The following is a 22,820-nucleotide window of genomic DNA, read 5'->3' on the forward strand; positions in this document are numbered from 1 at the left end:
CAGACAGACACATGGTGACTTGGTTTGGGAGGCTGGGGCAGTCCAGTTCAGACACATGGTGACTTGGTTTGGGAGGCTGGGTCAGTCCAGTTCAGACACATGGTGACTTGGTTTGGGAGGCTGGGTCAGTTCAGACACATGGTGACTTGGTTTGGGAGGCTGGGTCAGTCCAGTCCAGACAGACACATGGTGACTTGGTTTGGGAGGCTGGGTCAGTCCAGTCCAGTCCAGACACTTGGTGACTTGGTTTGGGAGGCTGGGTCAGTCCAGTTCAGACACATGGTGACTTGGTTTGGGAGGCTGGGTCCAAACCATGCCTTTAGCTAAATACTATGTTTCCAAGCAGTTTAGTCATCTCAAACACACACAATTCTAATGGTATTGGTAAACCACATAGCGCGCGCACGCACGCACGCACGCACGCACGCACACACACACACACACACACACACGTCAATCACTCTGCATTCAGTAAATGGAACTGCAGTTGACCTTCCTCATCCCTGTGGAACGTGAGAGAGGTACATAGACTGCAGAGGTAGCCTATCAGGAGGAGGAGGAGGATGATGGGTAGCCTATCAGGAGAGAGGAGGAGGATGATGGGTAGCCCATCAGGAGAGAGGAGGAGGATGATGGGTAGCCCATCAGGAGAGAGGAAGATGATGGGTAGCCCATCAGGAGAGAGGAGGATGATGGGTAGCCCATCAGGAGAGAGGAGGATGATGGGTAGCCCATCAGGAGAGAGGAGGATGATGGGTAGCCCATCAGGAGAGAGGAGGATGATGGGTAGCCCATCAGGAGAGAGGAGGGGTAGCCTATCAGGAGGAGGAGGATGATGGGTAGCCTATCAGGAGAGAGATGGGGTAGCTATCATGAGGAGGGCGATAGGGGAAGAGTTAGGGGGAGGGGAGTCAGGGCAGGAGGGCGAGAGGGAAGAAGAGAGGGATAAACGTGCAACATGCAGGAGGATGCTTGGGGAAAATGACTGTCTCCGTCTCACGGTCTGTAAAAGTCATCATTACACTATCACATTATAATAACTAGTCTAGATACACTGTATAATCCTACTCTATAGCCAGGGGGTCCTCCTCCCCCGGATGTTTAATTTTAAAGAAACTCAATCCAGCTATAAAAACTTACTCCTGAAAGGTATAATAGTAAAATGCACAAGGTGTGATGTCTAAATTAGGTAGTGCATCATCAGTTCATCTTGTCATGTCAGTCATCACAGACCTTAGAGAGATATTTATAACTTTTAGAAGTTTTTAGCCCATAGATAGTTGAATACACATTAGACATGGCAAAATGTATTAAAATCGCAAAAAAAAAATTGCTTTAAAAACTGCCAAAATATTATTTGCACCCCATGTGACAAAATGTGTAGAATTGTAGGAAATAAGCTTTAAAAACCTGCAAAATTCTCTCCACCAATAAGATGGGGGTGAACAGTTTGTGTCACGAACGGTGCTTGTGCCCATAGAAATAGATGTGGTGCGGGGGTCAGGGGTCAGGCGGGACGTTCCCCAATGCTGGAAAGGTTGGGACCCCAAGTGAAAAACGTTTTCGAACTTCTAGGAAATACTACTGTATAGAACTATCTCAACCTATAAAATTTTTTTAAAACCATCTATTAACAACCAGAGGGTATGACATCACGAGAGGGTGTGGTTAAATGCATGGAGGGTGTGGTTAAAAAGCCACCAATGAGAGAATAGCTTGATTGCATGCAGGACGAAGAGACAAGCGAAGGAGAAAGAGTCACCTTGGTCAGCAAGTGAGAGGGTTTTCCGGCTATATTTTTCAGAATCTGGGAGGTTTCCCTGTCCAGATAGGAGTGCTTGTTGCAGAACGGAGAGAAAGAGAGAGAGAGAGAGAGAGAGAGGAGAAGAGACAAGGAACATTACTGAAATCAGTGATTGGCAATGAACAAATTGTGCATTTGATATCAGTTGTGAAAGCATAGAAAAATCTGATCGAGATAAAGAAGCAAAATGATCAGAATCAGAAAGAAGCAGATCAGAATCATTGTAACACAGTAGTGGAATGAAATAACAGTGTGCCATTAACTCAATCTGTTGTCATACAGCAAGAGCCCTAGGGCTCTATATTAACAAATACAAATTTAAATTATAATCTTGGTGCTCTAACGCAATGGTAAATCTTAGCGCTAAAGGTCCGGAGATGTGTCAAATACTTTTTTGCTATTTTCACCGCGGAAATTCTGAGCGCAAACAGCTGGTGGTACGAAAGGGCGGAGTTTTGATGAATAAAATGCATTGTAAGTGTGACGATGGCCATTCACTGGCCAAATCAACGCATCCCATGGCTTGATACCGCCATTTTCTCCCAGTTCTGTAGGGTTATTGACGGTCTTCGCGTTGTAATCAACTCCAATTTAGCTGGTTGGCACGGAATATTCTCTCTCTAGTCCATTGTGGATTGATAGTTTATTAAATAGCATAGGCTACAGTAACGAGTGATGGCAACAGCGGAGAACATAGTAACTGTTTGCTCAATATGTTTGGAGTGACAGTCAATATTGTTGTAATTGGCTTCAACAACTATAGACCTTTACGCATCACACTTCTCCTGAAAAAAATAAATAAATACTAGGCTGAGTATTATCTAGATCCTGGTAGGTTTATATGAACAGTGAGAGACAGAATAACAACAACAAAATCCAGAAAAACGCATGTCAAAAATGTTATAAAATGATTTACATTTTAATGAGGGAAATAAGTATACAAATATCAAATACTTATTTCCCTCAATAAAATGCAAATCAATTTATAACATTTTTGACATGCGTTTTTCTGGATTTTTTTGTTGTTGTTATTCTGTCTCTCACTGTTCAAATAAACCTACCATTAAAATCATAGACTGATCATTTCTTTGTCAGTGGGCAAATGTACAAAATCAGCAGGGGATCAAATACTTTTTTCCCCCCTCACTGTATGAGCTTGTCTGAGATAGAATTTCTGCAGAAATTCTTTGGGGTTGTGCAAAGCCAGTTACGTCAGGTGTCCGGATGGCTGGTCTCAGACGATCCCCGCAGGGGAAGAAGCCGGAGGGCATGGGTTGGCACGGTTACACGTCATCTGCGATTGTGAGTACTGCCAAATTCTCTAAAGCAACATTTGAGATCGGGCTTATGGTATAGAAATTCTCTGGCGACAACACGATAAGGAGGTTGGAAGAGGACGATTTGAACTCAGATCAACAACCGTGTAATAATGAGTGTGTTCTGCCAGCGTCGGCGCTCATGGTAATAATTTGACCGTACGTCTTGCGGGTTTGATTACGATTATTTTTTCACGTTTTAATTTGTAAAAAATGTATCCGTTACGTGACTTGTTTTATTTAACATATATATCTCTATTACTAATCACATTTATTGTAAGAGAAACTAAAAACATGCTATATGTGTTGCAGTAGACCTTTCGAATCATGCCCCAAAAAATATCCTTTACTCTTTCCAAGTTGATGAGCGAAAGGGGGGAACGAAACTAATTTCACACATAATAAAACAGCCTAAAAGACAAGATTAAATTGACAATAGTCTGATGATGGATGACATTATCAGTGGTCAGATTTACAAGATGCTCCCCATCTGTCCATGTACATTGACGGACGCATGGAAAGGAACGTCACTGTATAAAATTCTCCTTCAGAGTCACATGCAGGTAAAAACATTGTGATTTCTATATATCGTATCAGAAAGATCAAATTCTGCAGTTTTTATGACACTTAATCTTTGTCAAATAACAACATTCAAGGAGGTGCAGCTTTATTTCCAAATTTTACAGGAATATCTGTCCCTGCATTCAGCACATGGCCACTCCACTGTCCACATGGCCACTCCACTGTCCCTACATTCAGCACATGGCCACTCCACTGTCCACATGGCCACTCCACTGTCCACATGGCCACTCCACTGTCCACATGGCCACTCCACTGTCCACATGGCCACTCCACTGTCCACATGGCCACTCCACTGTCCCTACATTCAGCACATGGCCACTCCACTGTCCACATGGCCACTCCACTGTCCACACAATCCGTTTTTTTGTTTTTACTTATAGCCTAAAGTAACAAACTAATGAAAATGATATGTCTTTGAAATAGTTTTTTTAGTATTATAATCTTACCTAAGACTTTTGTAAACATAACCAAATGATTATTCTTCAGATAGCATATGTGACATGTATTTATTAGACTGTTAGAATGTTGATGGCTGGGAAGTGTCCCAAATTAGCTGTAGGCTTACGTTTTTCACTGGAAATATTTCCACAAATATTTATTCATGCAATTAATCCTTTATAATAGTTTATAAACTATTTATCAAACGTCAGTGCTTATGTTTGCAGCACCTTGTGGGTTGATATGCATCTGATGCATATGGTAAAGGAGACAGCCGACAGCGTTATCTAGCGGGTACTTACTTATAGGCTGAAAGGCCAGGCGTTTCTAGCGTTAACTGAGTGCGACTCCAATAGACACTAATGCAGCTGGGTCTGGTCTACTTGTCTTAGTTCATTAACTTTCATTAAAACCAGAAAAAAAATGTTTTTGTCTCATTTCCTCTTCTGTCTCTCGCATCACCTTAGCATATGGCATCACCTTAGCACATGGCATCACCTTAGCATATGGCATCACCTTAGCATATGGCATCACCTTAGCATATGGCATCACCTTAGCATATGGCATCACCTTAGCATATGGCATCACCTTAGCATATGGCATCACCTTAGCATATGGCATCACCTTAGCACATGGCATCACCTTAGCATATGGCATCACCTTAGCATATGGCATCACCTTAGCACATGGCATCACCTTAGCATATGGCATCACCTTAGCATATGGCATCACCTTAGCATATGGCATCACCTTAGCATATGGCATCACCTTAGCATATGGCATCACCTTAGCACATGGCATCAACGACGTCGTCCCCACAGTGACCGTACGTACATATCCCAACCAGAAGCCATGGATTACAGGTAACATCCACACTGAGCTAAAGGCTAGAGCTGCCGCTTTTAAGGAGCGGGACTCTAACCCGGACGCTTATAAGAAATCTCGCTACGCTCTCCGATGAACCATCAAACAGGCAAAGCATTAATACAGGACTAAGATCGAATCCTACTAAACTGGCCCAGACCCTCGTCGGATGTGGCAGGCCTTGCAAACTACACTTTAAATACAAAAGTATGTGGACACCCCTTCAAATTAGTAGTTTTGGCTATTTTTCTGCCACACTTGTTGCTGACAGGTGTATAAAATCGAGCACACAGCCATGCAATCTCCATAGACAAAACGTTGGCAGTAGAATGGCCTTACTGAAGAGCTCAGTGACTTTCAACGTGGCACCGTCATAGGATGATACCTTTCCAACAAGTCTGATCGTCAAATTTCTAGACTGATATAGCTATCCCGGTCAACTGTTGTTATTGTGAAGTGGAAATGTCTTGGAGCAACAACGGCTAAGCCGCAAAGTGGTAGGCCACACATGCTCACAGAACGGGAAAGCCGAGTGCTGAAGCGCATAAAAATAGTCTGTCCTCAGTTGCAACACTCACTACCGAGTTCCAAGCTGCCTCTGGAAGCAACGTCAGCACAATAACTGTTCATCGGGAGATTCATGAAATGGGTTTCCATGGCTGAGTAGCCGCACACAAGATCAAGACCAAGTGTTGGCTGAAGTGGTGTAAAGCTCGCCGCCATTGGACTCCCCTATCTGAGATATCTACTGCAGCCCTCATCCTTCACATACAACACCTGTTCTGCCAGTCACATTCTGTTAAAGGCCCCCAAAGCGCACACGTCCCTGGGTTGCTTGTCTTTTCAGTTCGCTGCTGCTTGCGACTGGAACGAGCTGCAACAAACCCTCAAACTGGACAGTTTTATCTCCATCTCTTCATTCAAAGACTCAATCATAGACACTCTTACTGACAGTTGTGGCTGCTTTGCATGATGTATTGTTGTCTCTACCTTCTTGCCCTTTGTACTGTTGTCTGGGCCCAATAATGTGTGTACTGTCTTTTGTCCTGCTACCATGTTGTGTTGCTATTTTATTATTAGTTTAAAAAAAAAATGTAACTAGGCAAGTCAGTTAAGAACAAACTCTTATTTACAATGACGGCCTAGAAACAGTGGGTTAACTGCCTTGTTCAGGGGCAGAACGACAGATTTTGTACCTTGTCAGCTCTGGGATTCAATCTAGCAACCTTTCGATTACTGGCCCAACGCTCTAACCACTAGGCTACTGCCATGTCGTGTTGCTACCATGTTGTTGTCATGTTGTGTCGCTACCATGTTGTTGTCATGTTGTGTTGCTACCATGTTGTTGTCGTGTTGCTACCATGTTGTTGTCATGTTGTGTTGCTACCATGTTGTTGTCATGTTGTGTTGCTACCATGTTGTTGTCATGTTGTGGTGCTACCATGTTGTTGTCATGTTGTGTCGCTACCATGTTGTTGTCATGTTGTGTTGCTACCATGTTGTTGTCGTGTTGCTACCATGTTGTTGTCATGTTGTGTTGCTACCATGTTGTTGTCATGTTGTGTTGCTACCATGTTGTTGTTGTGTTGCTACGCTACCATGTTGTTGTTATGTTGAGTTGCTACCATGTTGTTGTTATGTTGTGTTGCATTGCTACCATGTTGTTATGTTGCTACCATGTTGTTGTTTTTGCTACCATGTTGTTGTGTTGCTACCATGTTGTTGTGTTGCTACCATGTTGTTGTTGTGTTGTTACCATGTTGTTGTTATGTTGCTACCATGTTGTTGTTATGTTATGTTGCTACCATGTTGTTATGTTGTTATACTACCATGTTGTTGTTATGTTATGTTGCTACCATGTTGTTATGTTGTGTTGCTACCATGTTGTTGTTATGTTATGTTGCTACCATGTTGTTATGTTGTGTTGCTACCATGTTGTTATGTTGTGTTGCTACCATGTTGTTGTTATGTTGTGTTGCTACCATGTTGTTATGTTGTGTTGCTACCATGTTGTTATGTTGTGTTGCTACCATGTTGTTGTTATGTTGTGTTGCTACCATGTTGTTGTTATGTTGTGTTGCTACCATGTTGTTATGTTGTGTTGCTACCATGTTGTTGTTATGTTGTGTTGCTACCATGTTGTTATGTTGTGTTGCTACCATGTTGTTATGTTGTGTTGCTACCATGTTGTTGTTATGTTGTGTTGCTACCATGTTGTTATGTTATGTTGCTACCATGTTGTTATGTTGTGTTGCTACCATGTTGTTGTTATGTTATGTTGCTACCATGTTGTTATGTTGTGTTGCTACCATGTTGTTATGTTGTGTTGCTACCATGTTGTTGTTATGTTGTGTTGCTACCATGTTGTTATGTTGTGTTGCTACCATGTTGTTATGTTGTGTTGCTACCATGCTGTGTTGTCATGTATTGCTGCCTTTGTCATAATGGTGGGTGTAGCTGGTGTATGCAGTCAGGCGCAGGAGAGCAGAGAATTGGGAGCAACGTAACTTTACTCAGAATAATGAATGATGGAAGGTAGAACAATACACTTGCCCAAACACAAACTCACAAACATCAACTTTTACGCACGGGCAAAGAAACAGCACCCGTCGAAATAACCAGTCACCAACATACCGAACATGACATAAAACAATCCCGCACAACACCATGGGGGAAACAGAGGGTTAAATACATGAACAATAATTAGGGGAATGAAAAACAGGTGTGTAGAAACAAAGACAAAACAAATGGAAAATGAAAAGTGGAGCGCCGAGCGCCGAGCGCCGCCCGAACAAGGAGAGGAACGGGACAGCCTTGCTGTGTTGTTGTCTTTAGGTCTCTCATCAGGTAGTGTTGTGTTGTCTCTCTTGTCGTGATGTGTGTTTTGTACTATATTTATTTATTTATTTATTTAATAAAAAAAGCGTCTGTGTCTCTTAAAACTGGGTCATGTCAAGTAGTAAACAGTTTGCACCACATGAGTAAAGGACAGGAGAAACAGACTAAGTGATCAATGCATGGACAAGAATTGAACGAGGCAGTTAGTCTGCCAGTCAGTCTGTCAGTCAGTCAGTCAGTCAGTCAGTCAGCCTGTCAGTCAGTCTGCCTGTCAGTCAGCTTGCCTGTCTGCCTGCCTGCCTGCCTGCCTGTCAGTCAGTCAGTCAGTCAGTCAGTCAGTCAGCCTGCCTGTCAGTCAGCCTGCTTGTCTGCCTGCCTGCTGCACATCCTGTGAGTTAGAGTAGAGGATTACTTCATTAAGCCCAACTTGGGAAATTGTTTTATCACAGCATGCATCATCAACGACTTGCAATGACAGCACACACATACACACGATAAAAATTAATCCCCTTGACATTAAGACAGAGGCACATGCATCATAGTATTCCTAAAACAGTCATCTGATTCAAGTGATAGGGGAAAAACAGGTAACAACATTTTCCAATAGAAAGTTAATCAAGTACACTCATTAAAAAAAAGAGAAAAAAAAGCCTCATAGCGTGCGGGTATAGTCCTGTGTACCAATGGGAATCTCCTCATCTCTATCTCTCCCCCCCTCATCCTGAGGAAGCCATCTTAGCTCAGATCCCCCTTCTGGCAGATGGTGGAGGATAGGTGCTCCGTCTTCGGGACCAGTGGTTGTCAGTAGGGCCCAGCTGCTGCAGATTGATTTGGCAGAGAGTGAAGAGGAACTAACCAGGCTCTATAAACCAACCAGGCTCTATAAACCAACCAACCAGGCTATATAAACCAACCCACCAGGCTCTATAAACCAACCAGGCTCTATAAACCAACCAACCAGGCTATATAAACCAACCCACCAGGCTCTATAAACCAACCAACCAGGCTCTATAAACCAACCAACCAGGCTATATAAACCAACCAACCAGGCTCTATAAACCAACCAGGCTCTATAAACCAACCAACCAGGCTATATAAACCAACCCACCAGGCTCTATAAACCAACCAACCAGGCTCTATAAACCAACCAACCAGGCTATATAAACCAACCAACCAGGCTCTATAAACCAACCAACCAGGCTCTATAAACCAACCAACCAGGCTATATAAACCAACCCACCAGGCTCTATAAACCAACCAACCAGGCTCTATAAACCAACCAACCAGGCTATATAAACCAACCAACCAGGCTCTATAAACCAACCAACCAGGCTCTATAAACCAACCAACCAGGCTCTATAAACCAACCAACCAGGCTCTATAAACCAGCCAACCAGGCTATATAAACCAACCAACCAGGCTCTATAAACCAACCAGGCTCTATAAACCAACCAGGCTCTATAAACCAACCAACCAGGCTATATAAACCAACCAGGCTCTATAAACCAACCAACCAGGCTCTATAAACCAACCAGGCTCTATAAACCAACCAACCAGGCTATATAAACCAACCAGGCTCTATAAACCAACCAACCAGGCTCTATAAACCAACCAGGCTCTATAAACCAACCAGGCTATATAAACCAACCAGGCTATATAAACCAACCAGGCTCTATAAACCAACCAACCAGGCTCTATAAACCAACCAGGCTCTATAAACCAACCAGGCTCTATAAACCAACCAGGCTATATAAACCAACCAACCAGGCTCTATAAACCAACCAACCAGGCTCTATAAACCAACCAGGCTCTATAAACCAACCAGGCTCTATAAACCAACCAGGCTCTATAAACCAACCAGGCTCTATAAACCAACCACCAGGCTCTATAAACCAACCAACCAGGCTCTATAAACCAACCAGGCTCTATAAACCAACCAGGCTATATAAACCAACCAGGCTCTATAAACCAACCAACCAGGCTCTATAAACCAACCAGGCTATATAAACCAACCAGGCTCTATAAACCAACCAGGCTCTATAAACCAACCAGGCTCTATAAACCAACCCACCAGGCTATATAAACCAACCAACCAGGCTATATAAACCAACCAGGCTCTATAAACCAACCAACCAGGCTCTATAAACCAACCAACCAGGCTCTATAAACCAACCAACCAGGCTATATAAACCAACCAACCAGGCTATATAAACCAACCAACCAGGCTCTATAAACCAACCAACCAGGCTATATAAACCAACCAACCAGGCTATATAAACCAACCAACCAGGCTCTATAAACCAACCAGGCTATATAAACCAACCAACCAGGCTCTATAAACCAACCAACCAGGCTCTATAAACCCACCAGGCTATATAAACCAACCAGGCTATATAAACCAACCAACTAGGCTCTATAAACCAACCAGGCTCTATAAACCAACCAGGCTATATAAACCAACCAACCAGGCTCTATAAACCAACCAACCAGGCTATATAAACCAACCAACCAGGCTATATAAACCAACCAACTAGGCTCTATAAACCAACCAACCAGGCTATATAAACCAACCAACTAGGCTCTATAAACCAACCAGGCTCTATAAACCAACCAGGCTCTATAAACCAACCAGGCTATATAAACCAACCAACCAGGCTATATAAACCAACCAACCAGGCTATATAAACCAACCAACTAGGCTCTATAAACCAACCAGGCTCTATAAACCAACCAGGCTCTATAAACCAACCAGGCTATATAAACCAACCAGGCTCTATAAACCAACCAGGCTATATAAACCAACCAGGCTATATAAACCAACCAGGCTATTTAAACCAACCATCCAGGCTATATAAACCCACCAGGCTATATAAACCAACCAGGGAGTGACTGTGCAGTGCCAATGCTGGAGATGTTCTCTTTAAAATACGCATTTTTGTTAGCACTCATTTCACTGACACACTGAGGTGTCATGCAGTAACCGGTCCAGTCTATCCGGACCAGTCTATCCGGACCGGACCAGTGTTCCCGGACCAGTCTATCCGGACCAGTCTACCCGGACCGGACCAGTCTACCCGGACAAGTCTACCTGGACCGGACCAGTCTACCAGGACCAGTCTACCCGGACATGGCCCCCTATTCCCTATATATACTGCACTACACAGCCCCCTATTCCCTATATAGCTCACTACATGGCCCCCTATTCCCTATATAGCTCACTACACAGTCCCCTATTCCCTATATAGCTCACTACACAGCCCCCTATTCCCTATATAGCGCACTACACAGCCCCCTATTCCCTATATAGCTCACTACATGGCCCCCTATTCCCTATATACTGCACTATACGGCCCCCTATTCCCTATATACTGCACTACACAGCCCCCTATTCCCTATCTACTGCACTACACGGCCCCCTATTCCCTATATACTGCACTACACAGCCCCCTATTCCCTATATACTGCACTACACGGCCCCCTATTCCCTATCTACTGCACTACACAGCCCCCTATTCCCTATATAGCGCACTACACAGCCCCCTATTCCCTATATAGCTCACTACACAGCCCCCTATTCCCTATATAGCTCACTACATGGCCCCCTATTCCCTATATACTGCACTACATGGCCCCCTATTCCCTATATACTGCACTACATGGCCCCCTATTCCCTATATAGCTCACTACACAGCCCCCTATTCCCTATATAGCTCACTACATGGCCCCCTATTCCCTATATAGCTCACTACATGGCCCCCTATTCCCTATATAGCTCACTACACAGCCCCCTATTCCCTATATAGCGCACTACATGGCCCCCTATTCCCTATATAGCTCACTACATGGCCCCCTATTCCCTATATAGCTCACTACACAGCCCCCTATTCCCTATATAGCTCACTACATGGCCCCCTATTCCCTATATAGCTCACTACATGGCCCCCTATTCCCTATATAGCTCACTACACAGCCCCCTATTCCTTATATACTGCACTACACAGCCCCCTATTCCCTATATAGCTCACTACATGGCCCCCTATTCCCTATATAGCTCACTACACAGCCCCCTATTCCCTATATAGCGCACTACACAGCCCCCTCATCCCTATATAGTGTGCAAAGCTGTCATCAAGGCAAAAAGTGGCTACTTTGAAGAATCTAATCTAAAATATATTTGTTAACACTTTTTTGGTTACTACATGATTCCATATGTGTTATGTCATAGTTTTGATGTCTTCACTATTATTCTATGATGTAGAAAATAGTAAAAAATAAATTTAAAAAAACCTTGAATGAGTAGAGGCAAGTCCAAACTTTTGACCGGTACTGTACGTTTTCTTTAATTTAGCGCAAAAGTGGTTTTTATGTGCTTTACATTATCAGGAACAGCCTTTTATCCACAAAAAGTAACATTTGAAGGAAACATCTTTCGTGGAAAAATCTGCATATTTTATTGAATGGAAACATAGCTAGTGAAGCATCTCCTTTTCACAGCAATGCTCACACACTCTCTCCACACCTGTACCGCACGGCTCTGTGAGATGGAGGTGTACCATATTAATCCCCAAACGGAAATTAGTTCATCTAACAGCCGCATTCAATTGTTGTCAAGCTACTTCATCCATAAACAACCGTACACCTACTTCATAACCCTATACCACTAGTGTAGTTAAAGTAGCTTCATTTCTGTCATGGTCCTTTGAGCCGGAAAGCAGTGGAGGTTAACCTGTACTTATTTAGTGTGTATGGATGAGATTTAGCGTGTGTGCAGCCTACCTCGGTGTTGCCCGGGGGGCCCTGATTGGGTCCCTGTTGTGTAGGCGTGGCCCCGTCCTGTTCCGAGGGCCTATCCAGAGAATCCATGCTGCTGGCCGACGCAGAGTTCACCGACGAACGAGACGACAGGGAGAAAGACCGGACCTCGTGTTCGCTGACCGTCCCCACCGATCCTGTCCGGCGGTGTGTGTGATGGTGGGAGGCGGGCCTCCTCATGGTGGAGTAAGTGGAGCTGGAAGAGGAGCTGGCCAGGGAGTGGGAGCTCTGTCTGGCAGCCTCGTCCATACTGAGAGACGCCTGCTCCAGCTGGGCCGTGATATCATCCAGGGACAGGTTGGAAGCCATGGGACGCCCGTGGCGAGCTGCCACCGTAGAGGCTGGTGAAGCCCGGGTACTGGAGGAGGTACTGTCCCCGCTGCTGGAGGTGCCTCCTCCACTACCTCCAGCTCCACCGTGCCCCTTGGCGCTGCTGCTGCGCCCGGCGGTGGGTTTTTGGCGGAGCTTGGCGTTTGGCTTGCCGATGGTGGTTAGCTCCTGCTCTATGGAACACAGGTCTGCCATCAGGGAATCCAGGTCTACACTGTCTCCACCCTGGTTTAGAGCCTCTGGAAGAAGAGGAAACAGCCACATCAACGCAGTCATTGGTCTTGTTCAGAATGACAACAGCTACAGATTTTCACTAATGATTTTGCCTAGTGGTAGCATGCAAAGGGAGAACAAAATAGGACCAGGAATGGACCCCTGGGGGACTCCACAGCTGATGTCATCCCTGATACATGCTCCCCTCAGGCTTTAATAAACACACACACACACTTACACATTGTAGGTGTGTCCAAACTTTAGACTTATACTGTGTGTGCACATACAGTACCAGTCAAAAGTTTGGACACACCAACTCATTCAAGGGTTTCTTTAGTTTTACTATTTTCTACATTATAAAATAGTGAAGACATCAAAACTATTAAATAATACAAAAAAAGTGTTAAACAAATCAAAATATATTTTATATTTGAGATTCTTCAAAGTAGCCAACCCTTTGCCTTGATGAGAGCTTTGCACACTCTTGGCATTCTCTCAACCAGCTTCATGAGGAATGCTTTTCCAACAGTCTTCAAGGAGTTCCCACATATGCTGAGCACTTGTTGGCTGCTTTTCCTTCACTCTGTGGTCCAACTCATCCTAACTCATCTCAACTGGGTTGAGGTCAGGTGATTGTGGAGGCCAGGTCATCTGATGCAACACTCCATAATTCTCCTTTGTCAAACAGTTCTTACATAGCCTGGAGGTGTGTTTTGGGTCACTGTCCTTTTGAAAAACAAATGATAGTCCCACTAAGCGCAAACCAGATGGGATGGCGTATCGCTGCAGAATGCTGTGGTAGCCATGCTGGTTAAGTGTGCCTTGAATACTAAATAAAATCACCAACAGTGACACCAGCAAAGCACCGTCACACCATCACACCTCCTCCTCCATGCTTCACGAAGGGAACCACACATGCGGAGATCATCCGTTTACCTACTCTGCGTCTCAAAGACACGGCAGTTGGAACCAAAAATCTCAAATTTAGACTCATCAGACCAAAGGACAGATTTCCACCGGTCTAATGTCCATTCCTCGTGTTTCTTGGCCCAAGCAAGTCTCTTCTGCTTATTGGTGTCCTTTAGTAGTGGTTTCTTTGCAGCAATTTGACCATGAAGGCCTGATTCACACAGTCTCTTCTGAACAGTTGATGTTGAGATGTGTCTGTTACTTGAACTCTGAAGGATTGATTTGGGCTGCTATCTGAGGTGCAGTTAACTCTAATGAACATATCTTCTGCAGCAGAGGGAACTCTGGGTCTTCTCTTCCTGTGGGGGTCCTCATGACAGCCAGTTTCATCATAGCGCTTGATGGTTTCTGCGACTGCACTTTAAGAAACGTTGAAAGTTCTTGAAATTTTCCGTACTGACTGACCTTCATGTCTTAAAATAATGATGGACTGTCGTTTCTCTTTGCTTATTTGAGCTGTTCTTGCCATAATATGGACTTGGTCTTTTACCAAATAGGGCTATCTTCTGTATACCACCCCTACCTTGTCACAACAACTGACTGGCTCAAACTCATTGAGGAAAGAAATTCCACAAATTAACGTAAGGCGGCACACCTGTTAATTGAAATGCATTCCAGGTGACTACCTCATGAAGCTGGTTGAGAGAATGCCAACAGTGTGCAAAGCTGTCATCAAGGTAAAAGGTGGCTATTTGAAGAATCTGATCTAAAATATATTTGTTTAAAACTTTTTTTGGTTGCGACATGATTCCATGTGTGCTATTTCATAGTTTTGATGTCTTCACTATTATTCTACAATATAGAAAATAGTAAAAATAAAGAAAAGCCCTTGAAGGAGTAGGTGTTTCTAAAACTTTTGACCTGTACTGTACGTATGTACGTACGTATGTACACACACACACAGTGCCTTCAGAAGGTATTCACACCCCTTGACGTTTCCCATATTGTGTTGTGTTACAGCATGAATTAAAAATAGATCAAATTGAGATCAAGTCACGGGCCTACACAGCATAATGTCAAAGTGGAATTACGTTTTTAGACATTTTTACAAAATAATTAAAAATGAAAAGCTGGAATGTCTAAATATTCAACTACTTTGCTTTGGAAAGCCTAAAAAAAGTTCAGGAGTACAAATTTGCTTAACAATTCATATAATATGTTGCATGGACTCACAGTTTGCAATAAGTGTTTAACATCATTTCTGAATGACTACATCTCTTTACCCCTCTGTTCCGGTCAGTCAAGCAGCGAATTAAAAAACAAAGATTCAACCACTAAGAGCAAGGAGGTTTTTCCAATGCCTCGCACTGGAAACCTATTGGTAGATAAAACAGTGTAGTTACTCTACAATACTAACCCTAATTGAGTGAAAAGGAAGCCTGTACAGAATTTAAAAAAATATTAAAAAACATGCATCCGGATTACAAAAACGCACTAATGTAAAACTGCAAAACAATGTGGCAAAGAAATTCACTTTGTGTCCTGAATACAAAGCGTTATGCTTGGGGCAAATCCAACACAACACATCACTGAGTGTCACTCTTCACATTTTCAAGCATGGTGGTAGCTGCACCAAGTTATGGGTATGCTTGTCAGCAGCAAGGACTAGGGAGCTTTTTAGGATAAAAAGCAACAGAATAGAGCTACAGTGGGGGAAAAAAATATTTGATCCCATGCCGATTTTGTACGTTTGCCCACTGACAAAGAAAGGATCAGTCTATAATTTTAATGGTAGGTTTATTTGAACATTGAGAGACAGAATAACAACATAAATATCCAGAAAAACGCATGTCAGAAATGTTATAAATTGATTTGCATCTTAATGAGGGAAATAAGTATTTGACCCCCTCTCAATCAGAAAGATTTCGTTCTCCCAGGTGTCTTTTATACAGGTAACGAGCTGAGATTAGGAGCACACTCTTAAAGGGAGTGCTCCTAATCTCAGCTTGTTACCTGTATAAAAGACACCTGTCCACAGAAGCAATAAATCAATCAGATTCCAAACTCTCCACCATGGCCAAGACCAAAGAGCTCTCCAAGGATGTCAGGGACAAGATTGTAGACCTACACAAGGCTGGAATGGGCTACAAGACCATCGCCAAGCAGCTTGGTGAGAAGGTGACAACATTCGCAAATGGAAGAAACACAAAAGAACTGTCAATCTCCCTCGGCCTGGGGCTCCATGCAAGATCTCACCTCGTGGAGTTGCAATGATCATGAGAACGGTGAGGAATCAGCCCAGAACTACACGGGAGGATCTTGTCAATGATCTCAAGGCAGCTGGGACCATAGTCACCAAGAAAACAATTGGTAACACACTACGCCGTGAAGGACTGAAATCCTGCAGCGCCCGCAAGGTCCCCCTGCTCAAGAATACATATACATGCCTGTCTGAAGTTTGCCAATGAACATCTGAATGACTCAGAGGACAACTGGTGAAAGTTTTGTGGTCAGATGAGACCAAAATGGAGCTCTTTGACGTCAACTCAACTCGCCGTGTTTGGAGGAGGAGGAATGCTGCCTATGACCCCAAGAACACCATCTCCACCGTCAAATATGGAGGTGGTAACATTATGCTTTGGGGGTGTTTTTCTGCTAAGGGGACAGGACAACTTCACCGCATCAAAGGGACGATGGACGGGGCCATGTACCGTCAAATCTTGGGTGAGAACCTCCTTCCCTCAGCCAGGGCATTGAAAATGGGTCGTGGATGGGTATTCCAGCATGACAATGACCCAAAACACACGGCCAAGGCAACAAAGGAGTGGCTCAAGAAAAAGCACATTAAGGTCCTGGAGTGGCCTAGCCAGTCTCCAGACCTTAATCCCATAGAAAATCTGTGGAGGGAGCTGAAGGTTCGAGTTGCCAAACGTCAGCCTCGAAACCTTAATGACTTGGAGTAGATCTGCAAAGAGGAGTGGGACAAAATCCCTCCTGAGATGTGGGCAAACCTGGTGGCCAACTACAAGAAACGTCTGACCTCTGTGATTGCCAACAAGGGTTTTGCCACCAAGTACTAAGTCATGTTTTACTTATTTCCCTCATTAAAATGCAAATAATTTTATAACATTTTTGACATGCGTTTTTCTGGATTTCTTTGTTGTTATTCTGTCTCTCACTGTTCAAATAAAGCTACTATTAAAATTATAGACTGATCATTTCTTTGTAAGTGGGCAAACGTACAAAATCAGCAGGGGATCAAATACTTTTTTCCCCCCACTGTATGCACAGGCAAGATCCTAGAGGAAAACCTGGTTCAGTCTGCTTTCCAACAGACACTGGCAGACAAATTCACCGTACAGCAGGACAATAACCTAAAACACAAGTTGCTTACCAAGACAACGTTCAATGTTCCTGAGTGACCTAGTTACAGTTGACTTAATATCGGCTTGAAAATCTATGGCAAGGCGAGAAAATAGGCTGTCTAGCAATAATCAACAATCAACTTGACAAAGCTTGAAGAATTTTTTTAAAGAATAAATGTGCAAATACTGTGTAAATACTTATATAAATGCAATATTTCTTTATTTCATTTTCAATAAATTAGCAAAAAATGTCTAACATGTTTTCACTTTGTCATTATGGGTTATTGTAATCAATTTTGAATCCAGGCTGTAACAACAAAATGTGGAATAAGTCAAGGGTTATGAATACTTTCTGAAGGCACAGTGTGTGTGTGTATCTTCTATTTACCGTTGATGTTGTACATGGAGAAGCGGTTACAGAAGTTAGCCATGTTGGTCTCCTGTCTGAGAGGGGCTTTCTGAGGGGCCTTCTTCACAGTCTCTGTGAAGCCATCATCGAGACTCTGTACAGGGGACAGAGGAATCGTGAATGCACGTCTGTCCGTCTCGCCGCTAGCTCACTGGCGTCTCGCCGCTAGCTCACTGGCGTCTCTCCGCTAGCTCACTGGCGTCTCGCCGCTAGCTCACTGGCGTCTCGCCGCTAGCTCACTGGCGTCTCGCCGCTAGCTCACTGGCGTCTCGCCGCTAGCTCACTGGCGTCTCGCCGCTAGCTCACTGGCGTCTCTCCGCTAGCTCACTGGCGTCTCGCCGCTAGCTCACTGGCGTCTCTCCGCTAGCTCACTGGCGTCTCGCCGCTAGCTCACTGGCGTCTCTCCGCTAGCTCACTGGCGTCTCTCCGCTAGCTCACTGGCGTCTCGCCGCTAGCTCACTGGCGTCTCGCCGCTAGCTCACTGGCGTCTCGCCGCTAGCTCACTGGCGTCTCTCCGCTAGCTCACTGGCGTCTCTCCGCTAGCTCACTGGCGTCTCGCCGCTAGCTCACTGGCGTCTCGCCGCTAGCTCACTGGCGTCTCTCCGCTAGCTCACTGACATCTGAATTGTTTGCCCTTTGTCGATGTTTATCAATTCCACATTAATTCAGTATTATAGTTACGGTTAATGCCCACATTTCCCCGGTAATCTAGAATGTTTGGTTACGGTAATTTCTGTTAAATATGTAATATATTACATTCATTTACTGATTGTCGTGGTTCGGGTTGCAAAGCTACCGGTAATTTACCAAAGTTTTCAGTAATTCGGGTAATTAACAGAAAATCTATATCATAACTTTGGTAATTTATACTTTAATAACTTAATTTTGTATTAATATATAGTATTCATGTATTATATCTGTGTCCGTATTATCCATGAGTTTCTAGTTGACAGACCATGTAGTTCAAGAGAAAATAGAGAAAATGAATAAAAACTATAAAACAATAAAAAATAAACGTTGGTATTATTTTCAGTTAACTATGCAACTCCTCCAACTATTGACTGTTTTGACAACTACCACCAGTTTGATGCCAAATCATTGACAACAAATATATATTGACATAGTAAAATACATACAAGTTTGTAAAAAAAATGTAAATACTGCCGAAACCCTCATATTAAACATGAACGGTATTCACTAAATTGATGGTTTATATTTAGGATATGTTTCAGAGCTGTCATTCTATTTTTTTTTATTTAAAAATCATATTTATTTAATGTATTTTACACATAAGGCCACAAAAGAGGGCCATATATTATAACAGATAATCTGTGATAATCTGAAGTACCTAAAATGGCCACTAGATGTCTTGTGATAGATTACATAAAATTCTTTAAAAATACCAAAATTCTGGTAGTTTACTGTTAAACATAGAACGTTTCCAGTATGATACCCTCCCCTTCCAACCCTCAAAAGTAGTGGAAACATTTTGTTTTTTGTTGGATCGCTCACAAACAGCACAACACCTGTTATAAAGAAGTGTTGGTTTACTTAATTATATTGACCAATTTAATGTACATTTTCTTCATCGTCTTTTGCTTGGAGCGCATGTCTGGTCTCTCCATCTTGAGCGTGCATAGACGTACCTGGTCTGCGAACCAGAATAGGTGCAGCTTCTTGTGTATATAAGAGTCAGATGATAAGATTTTGCTTGATGAGAGGCTGTATTCGTTTAAAATGTTGACAAGTCAGAATCATGTAAACGCATCATCATCATCATCATCATCATCATCATCATCAGCACTGTGTAAATAAATCCTTCATTTACACCTCTAATCATTGTCCTTAAGACTGCTAGAAGGACCGCATTTTAAAATGAGAAGGGTACATACGAGAACAGAACGGCAAAAAAAACATAGGGCAGTACTACCCAACAGTTTACTACTGCTTAAAGCCCTATCCTCACGAGGCTTGTACTACTATAGAATGTGGGCTACGTCATTTCTACTCCAGCATGTCCGTTTTTTTCCCCCCGGTGGACGATTCGGCCGGATTAGTTTGACCAAACTGGCCCTGTAATTTATTTTCAAATATTTCAAAAATGTCTATGGATAGTCTAATATTGACCTAATGACCTTCAGTTCAGAGCAAGTTTAACTAATAGTATCAATTCATTTGGCTCAATATCGTCCACTTACATCTTTAAAAAGAGAAGAACGGTACGAGGAAAGTTCATATGTGACAAAACAGTTCATCTGCATAGCACTTTGTTTTAAGCATCAATTTGTTCCCCGGTTCTGACCCAAACTGGGCCCAGCACCTGTTAAACTCTGTAATATTACTCAAAACACAGAGGATGACTGTTCACACGGGAGAAGTATTATATGAGGACATTGGAGTTTGCTGAAAAACAGTCGTTTTTTTTGAGGGTTGGGTTAATAACCTTCCTGCTCAGTAAAAATTATTGACATGGCAGAATTGGGTCGGGACTAGAATTACGGATGTGGTGGTTTGTGCTCGTGCACATAATGACATCACCTGACCTCCCCCAGCGAAGCTAATCCCGTCCAAACAGGGCTATATATTAGTGACCTGGTGGGGTGGTACAAAATGGTGACCTGGTGGGGTGGCATAAAACAGTGACCTGGTGGTATAAAATGGTGACCTGGTGGTATAAAATGGTGACCTGGTGGTACAAAATGGTGACCTGGTGGTATAAAATGGTGACCTGGTGGTATAAAATGGTGACCTGGAATAATACAATTACAATATAAATCAGGTAAGTAAATACAGAACAAGGGTCATACATAACCAACCGAATGTATTTTGGAAATCATAATTGATATTTCTAGCCGACCTGCCCGAGTTGCAGTTAGCCGACCTGCCCGAGTTGCGGTTAGCCGACCTGCCCGAGTTGCGGTTAGCCGACCTGTCTGAGTTGGGGTTAGCCGACCTGTCCGAGTTGGGGTTAGCCGACCTGTCCGAGTTGGGGTTAGCCGACCTGTCCGAGTTGGGGTTAGCCGACCTGTCCGAGTTGGGGTTAGCCGACCTGTCCGAGTTGGGGTTAGCCGACCTGTCCGAGTTGGGGTTAGCCGACCTGTCCGAGTTGGGGTTAGCCGACCTGTCCGAGTTGGGGTTAGCCGACCTGTCCGAGTTGGGGTTAGCCGACCTGTCCGAGTTGGGGTTAGCCGACCTGTCCGAGTTGGGGTTAGCCGACCTGTCTGAGTTAGGGTTAGTTACCTGTGTGAGTTTATCCAGCTCTCCCAGCCAGGCTCCAAACATCTTGTCTAGATCCTGATCTTCTTTATCACTGTCCTCCTCCTCTCCTCCTCCTCCCTCTGTATGGTCCAGCTCTTCGTCTGACAGCTGCTCCATCTGCAACACACACACACACACACACACACACACACACACACACACACACACACACACACACACACACACACACAAATGTTAGTTGTATTTTAGCATGTGGTGGAGTGCTTCGTGGCTGAGACATTGGGGGAGTTCTGGGTAGATGGATAAAAGGAAGCTATTAAAAGGCCACAAGGCGCACACACACGCGTGGCGTGCCAGTCCCGTTCATTCAGCTCCAACAGGCACGGCGTGGAACCCTACATTTCCATGGTAACCTCAGATTCCAGTCACACCTAGCTACTGACTCCACGCGCCGGTGTCTAAACCTTCTCAAAGCACCTTCATTATTCGTCTCAATCTAGACTTTAGTTTTCTCCTTGTCGTCAACCCACGCTTAGGGTAACTTGGCTACATCTTTTGCAGAGTGCCGTATGGGATTCTTTGTTATTAAAGTGATAAAAGTGTTGGATTGTAACGCGTGTCTTTGGAACATTCTGATTTTCTACCGCCCTCTGGTGGTCAGTTCCCTAATCTCCCTCCTTCTCCACAGCTCTGTCAGTGTGTGTGTGTGTGTGTGTGTGTGTGTGTGTGTGTGTGTGTGTGTGTGTGTGTCAGCTTGTTTAGTCTGTGTGTGTGTGTCAGCTTGTTTAGTGTGTGTGTGTGTGTCAGCTTGTTTAGTCTGTGTGTGTGTGTGTCAGTTTGTTTAGTCTGTGTGTGTGTGTCAGTTTGTTTAGTCTGTGTGTGTGTGTGTGTGTGTGTGTGTGTGTGTGTGTGTGTGTGTGTGTGTGTGTGTGTGTGTGTGTGTGTGTGTTTAGTCAGTGTTCCCATCTCATAGCTTTCTAGCTCCCTCTATGGAAGCAGAGTATAAATCACTCTCTGTCCTGACAAACAATCCTCTGGTATAAATATTGGAGATCTCTGCCCCAGATCTTAAATCCTCTGGTATAAATATTGGAGCTCTCTGCCCCAGATCTTAAATTCTCTGGTATAAATATTGGAGATCTCTGCCCCAGATCTTAAATCCTCTGGTATAAATATTGGAGATCTCTGCCCCAGATCTTAAATCCTCTGGTATAAATATTGGAGCTCTCTGCCCCAGATCTTAAATCCTCTGGTATAAATATTGGAGATCTCTGCCCCAGATCTTAAATCCTCTGGTATAAATATTGGAGCTCTCTGCCCCAGATCTTAAATCCTCTGGTATAAATATTGGAGATCTCTGTCCCAGATATGTTATGGTTAATTTCCCTACCCTAGCTGGGTCTGAGGTCTTGTGGTGTGGCAGTGCCAGGCTGTGTGGGCCACTGCGGCAGTAGGAGACCCCTACAGTAGCACTTTGATCATACTATGACCTGGGCCGGCATGACCCCCCCCCCCCCCCGACCTGGCATGACCCCCCCGACCTGGGTCGGCATGACCCCCCCCTGGGCCTGCATGACCCCCCCCCCCCCCCCCTGGGCCTGCATGACCCCCCCCCCCCCGACCTGGGCCAGCATTACCCCCCCCCCCCCGAACTGGCATGACCCCCCCCCGACCTGGCATGACCCCCCGACCTGGGCCGGCATGACCGCTAGGAACAGTTA

The 22,820-nt window shown here is 44.0% G+C and overlaps 1 protein-coding gene across 4 annotated transcripts in view; it reads right to left on the reverse strand.

Moving 5' to 3' along the window:
• The window catches only part of LOC115155416 (ras-associated and pleckstrin homology domains-containing protein 1), a 136,088-nt gene that overhangs the window by 35,493 nt on the left and 77,775 nt on the right, over positions 1-22,820 (reverse strand). For 3 of the 4 annotated variants that reach the window (XM_029702018.1, XM_029702016.1, XM_029702017.1), the window contains 4 exons: positions 21,121-21,255; positions 17,860-17,974; positions 12,619-13,223; positions 1,763-1,837 (listed from right to left, as the gene is read on the reverse strand). In XM_029702018.1, coding sequence (XP_029557878.1) covers positions 1,763-1,837; positions 12,619-13,223; positions 17,860-17,974; positions 21,121-21,255 — 930 coding nt within the window. The remainder of the gene's footprint in view (positions 1-1,762; positions 1,838-12,618; positions 13,224-17,859; positions 17,975-21,120; positions 21,256-22,820) is intronic. The other variant, XM_029702020.1, reaches the window with a different exon arrangement.

The sequence above is a fragment of the Salmo trutta genome, chromosome 20 (assembly GCF_901001165.1).
Source record: "Salmo trutta chromosome 20, fSalTru1.1, whole genome shotgun sequence".
NCBI lineage: Eukaryota > Metazoa > Chordata > Actinopteri > Salmoniformes > Salmonidae > Salmo > Salmo trutta.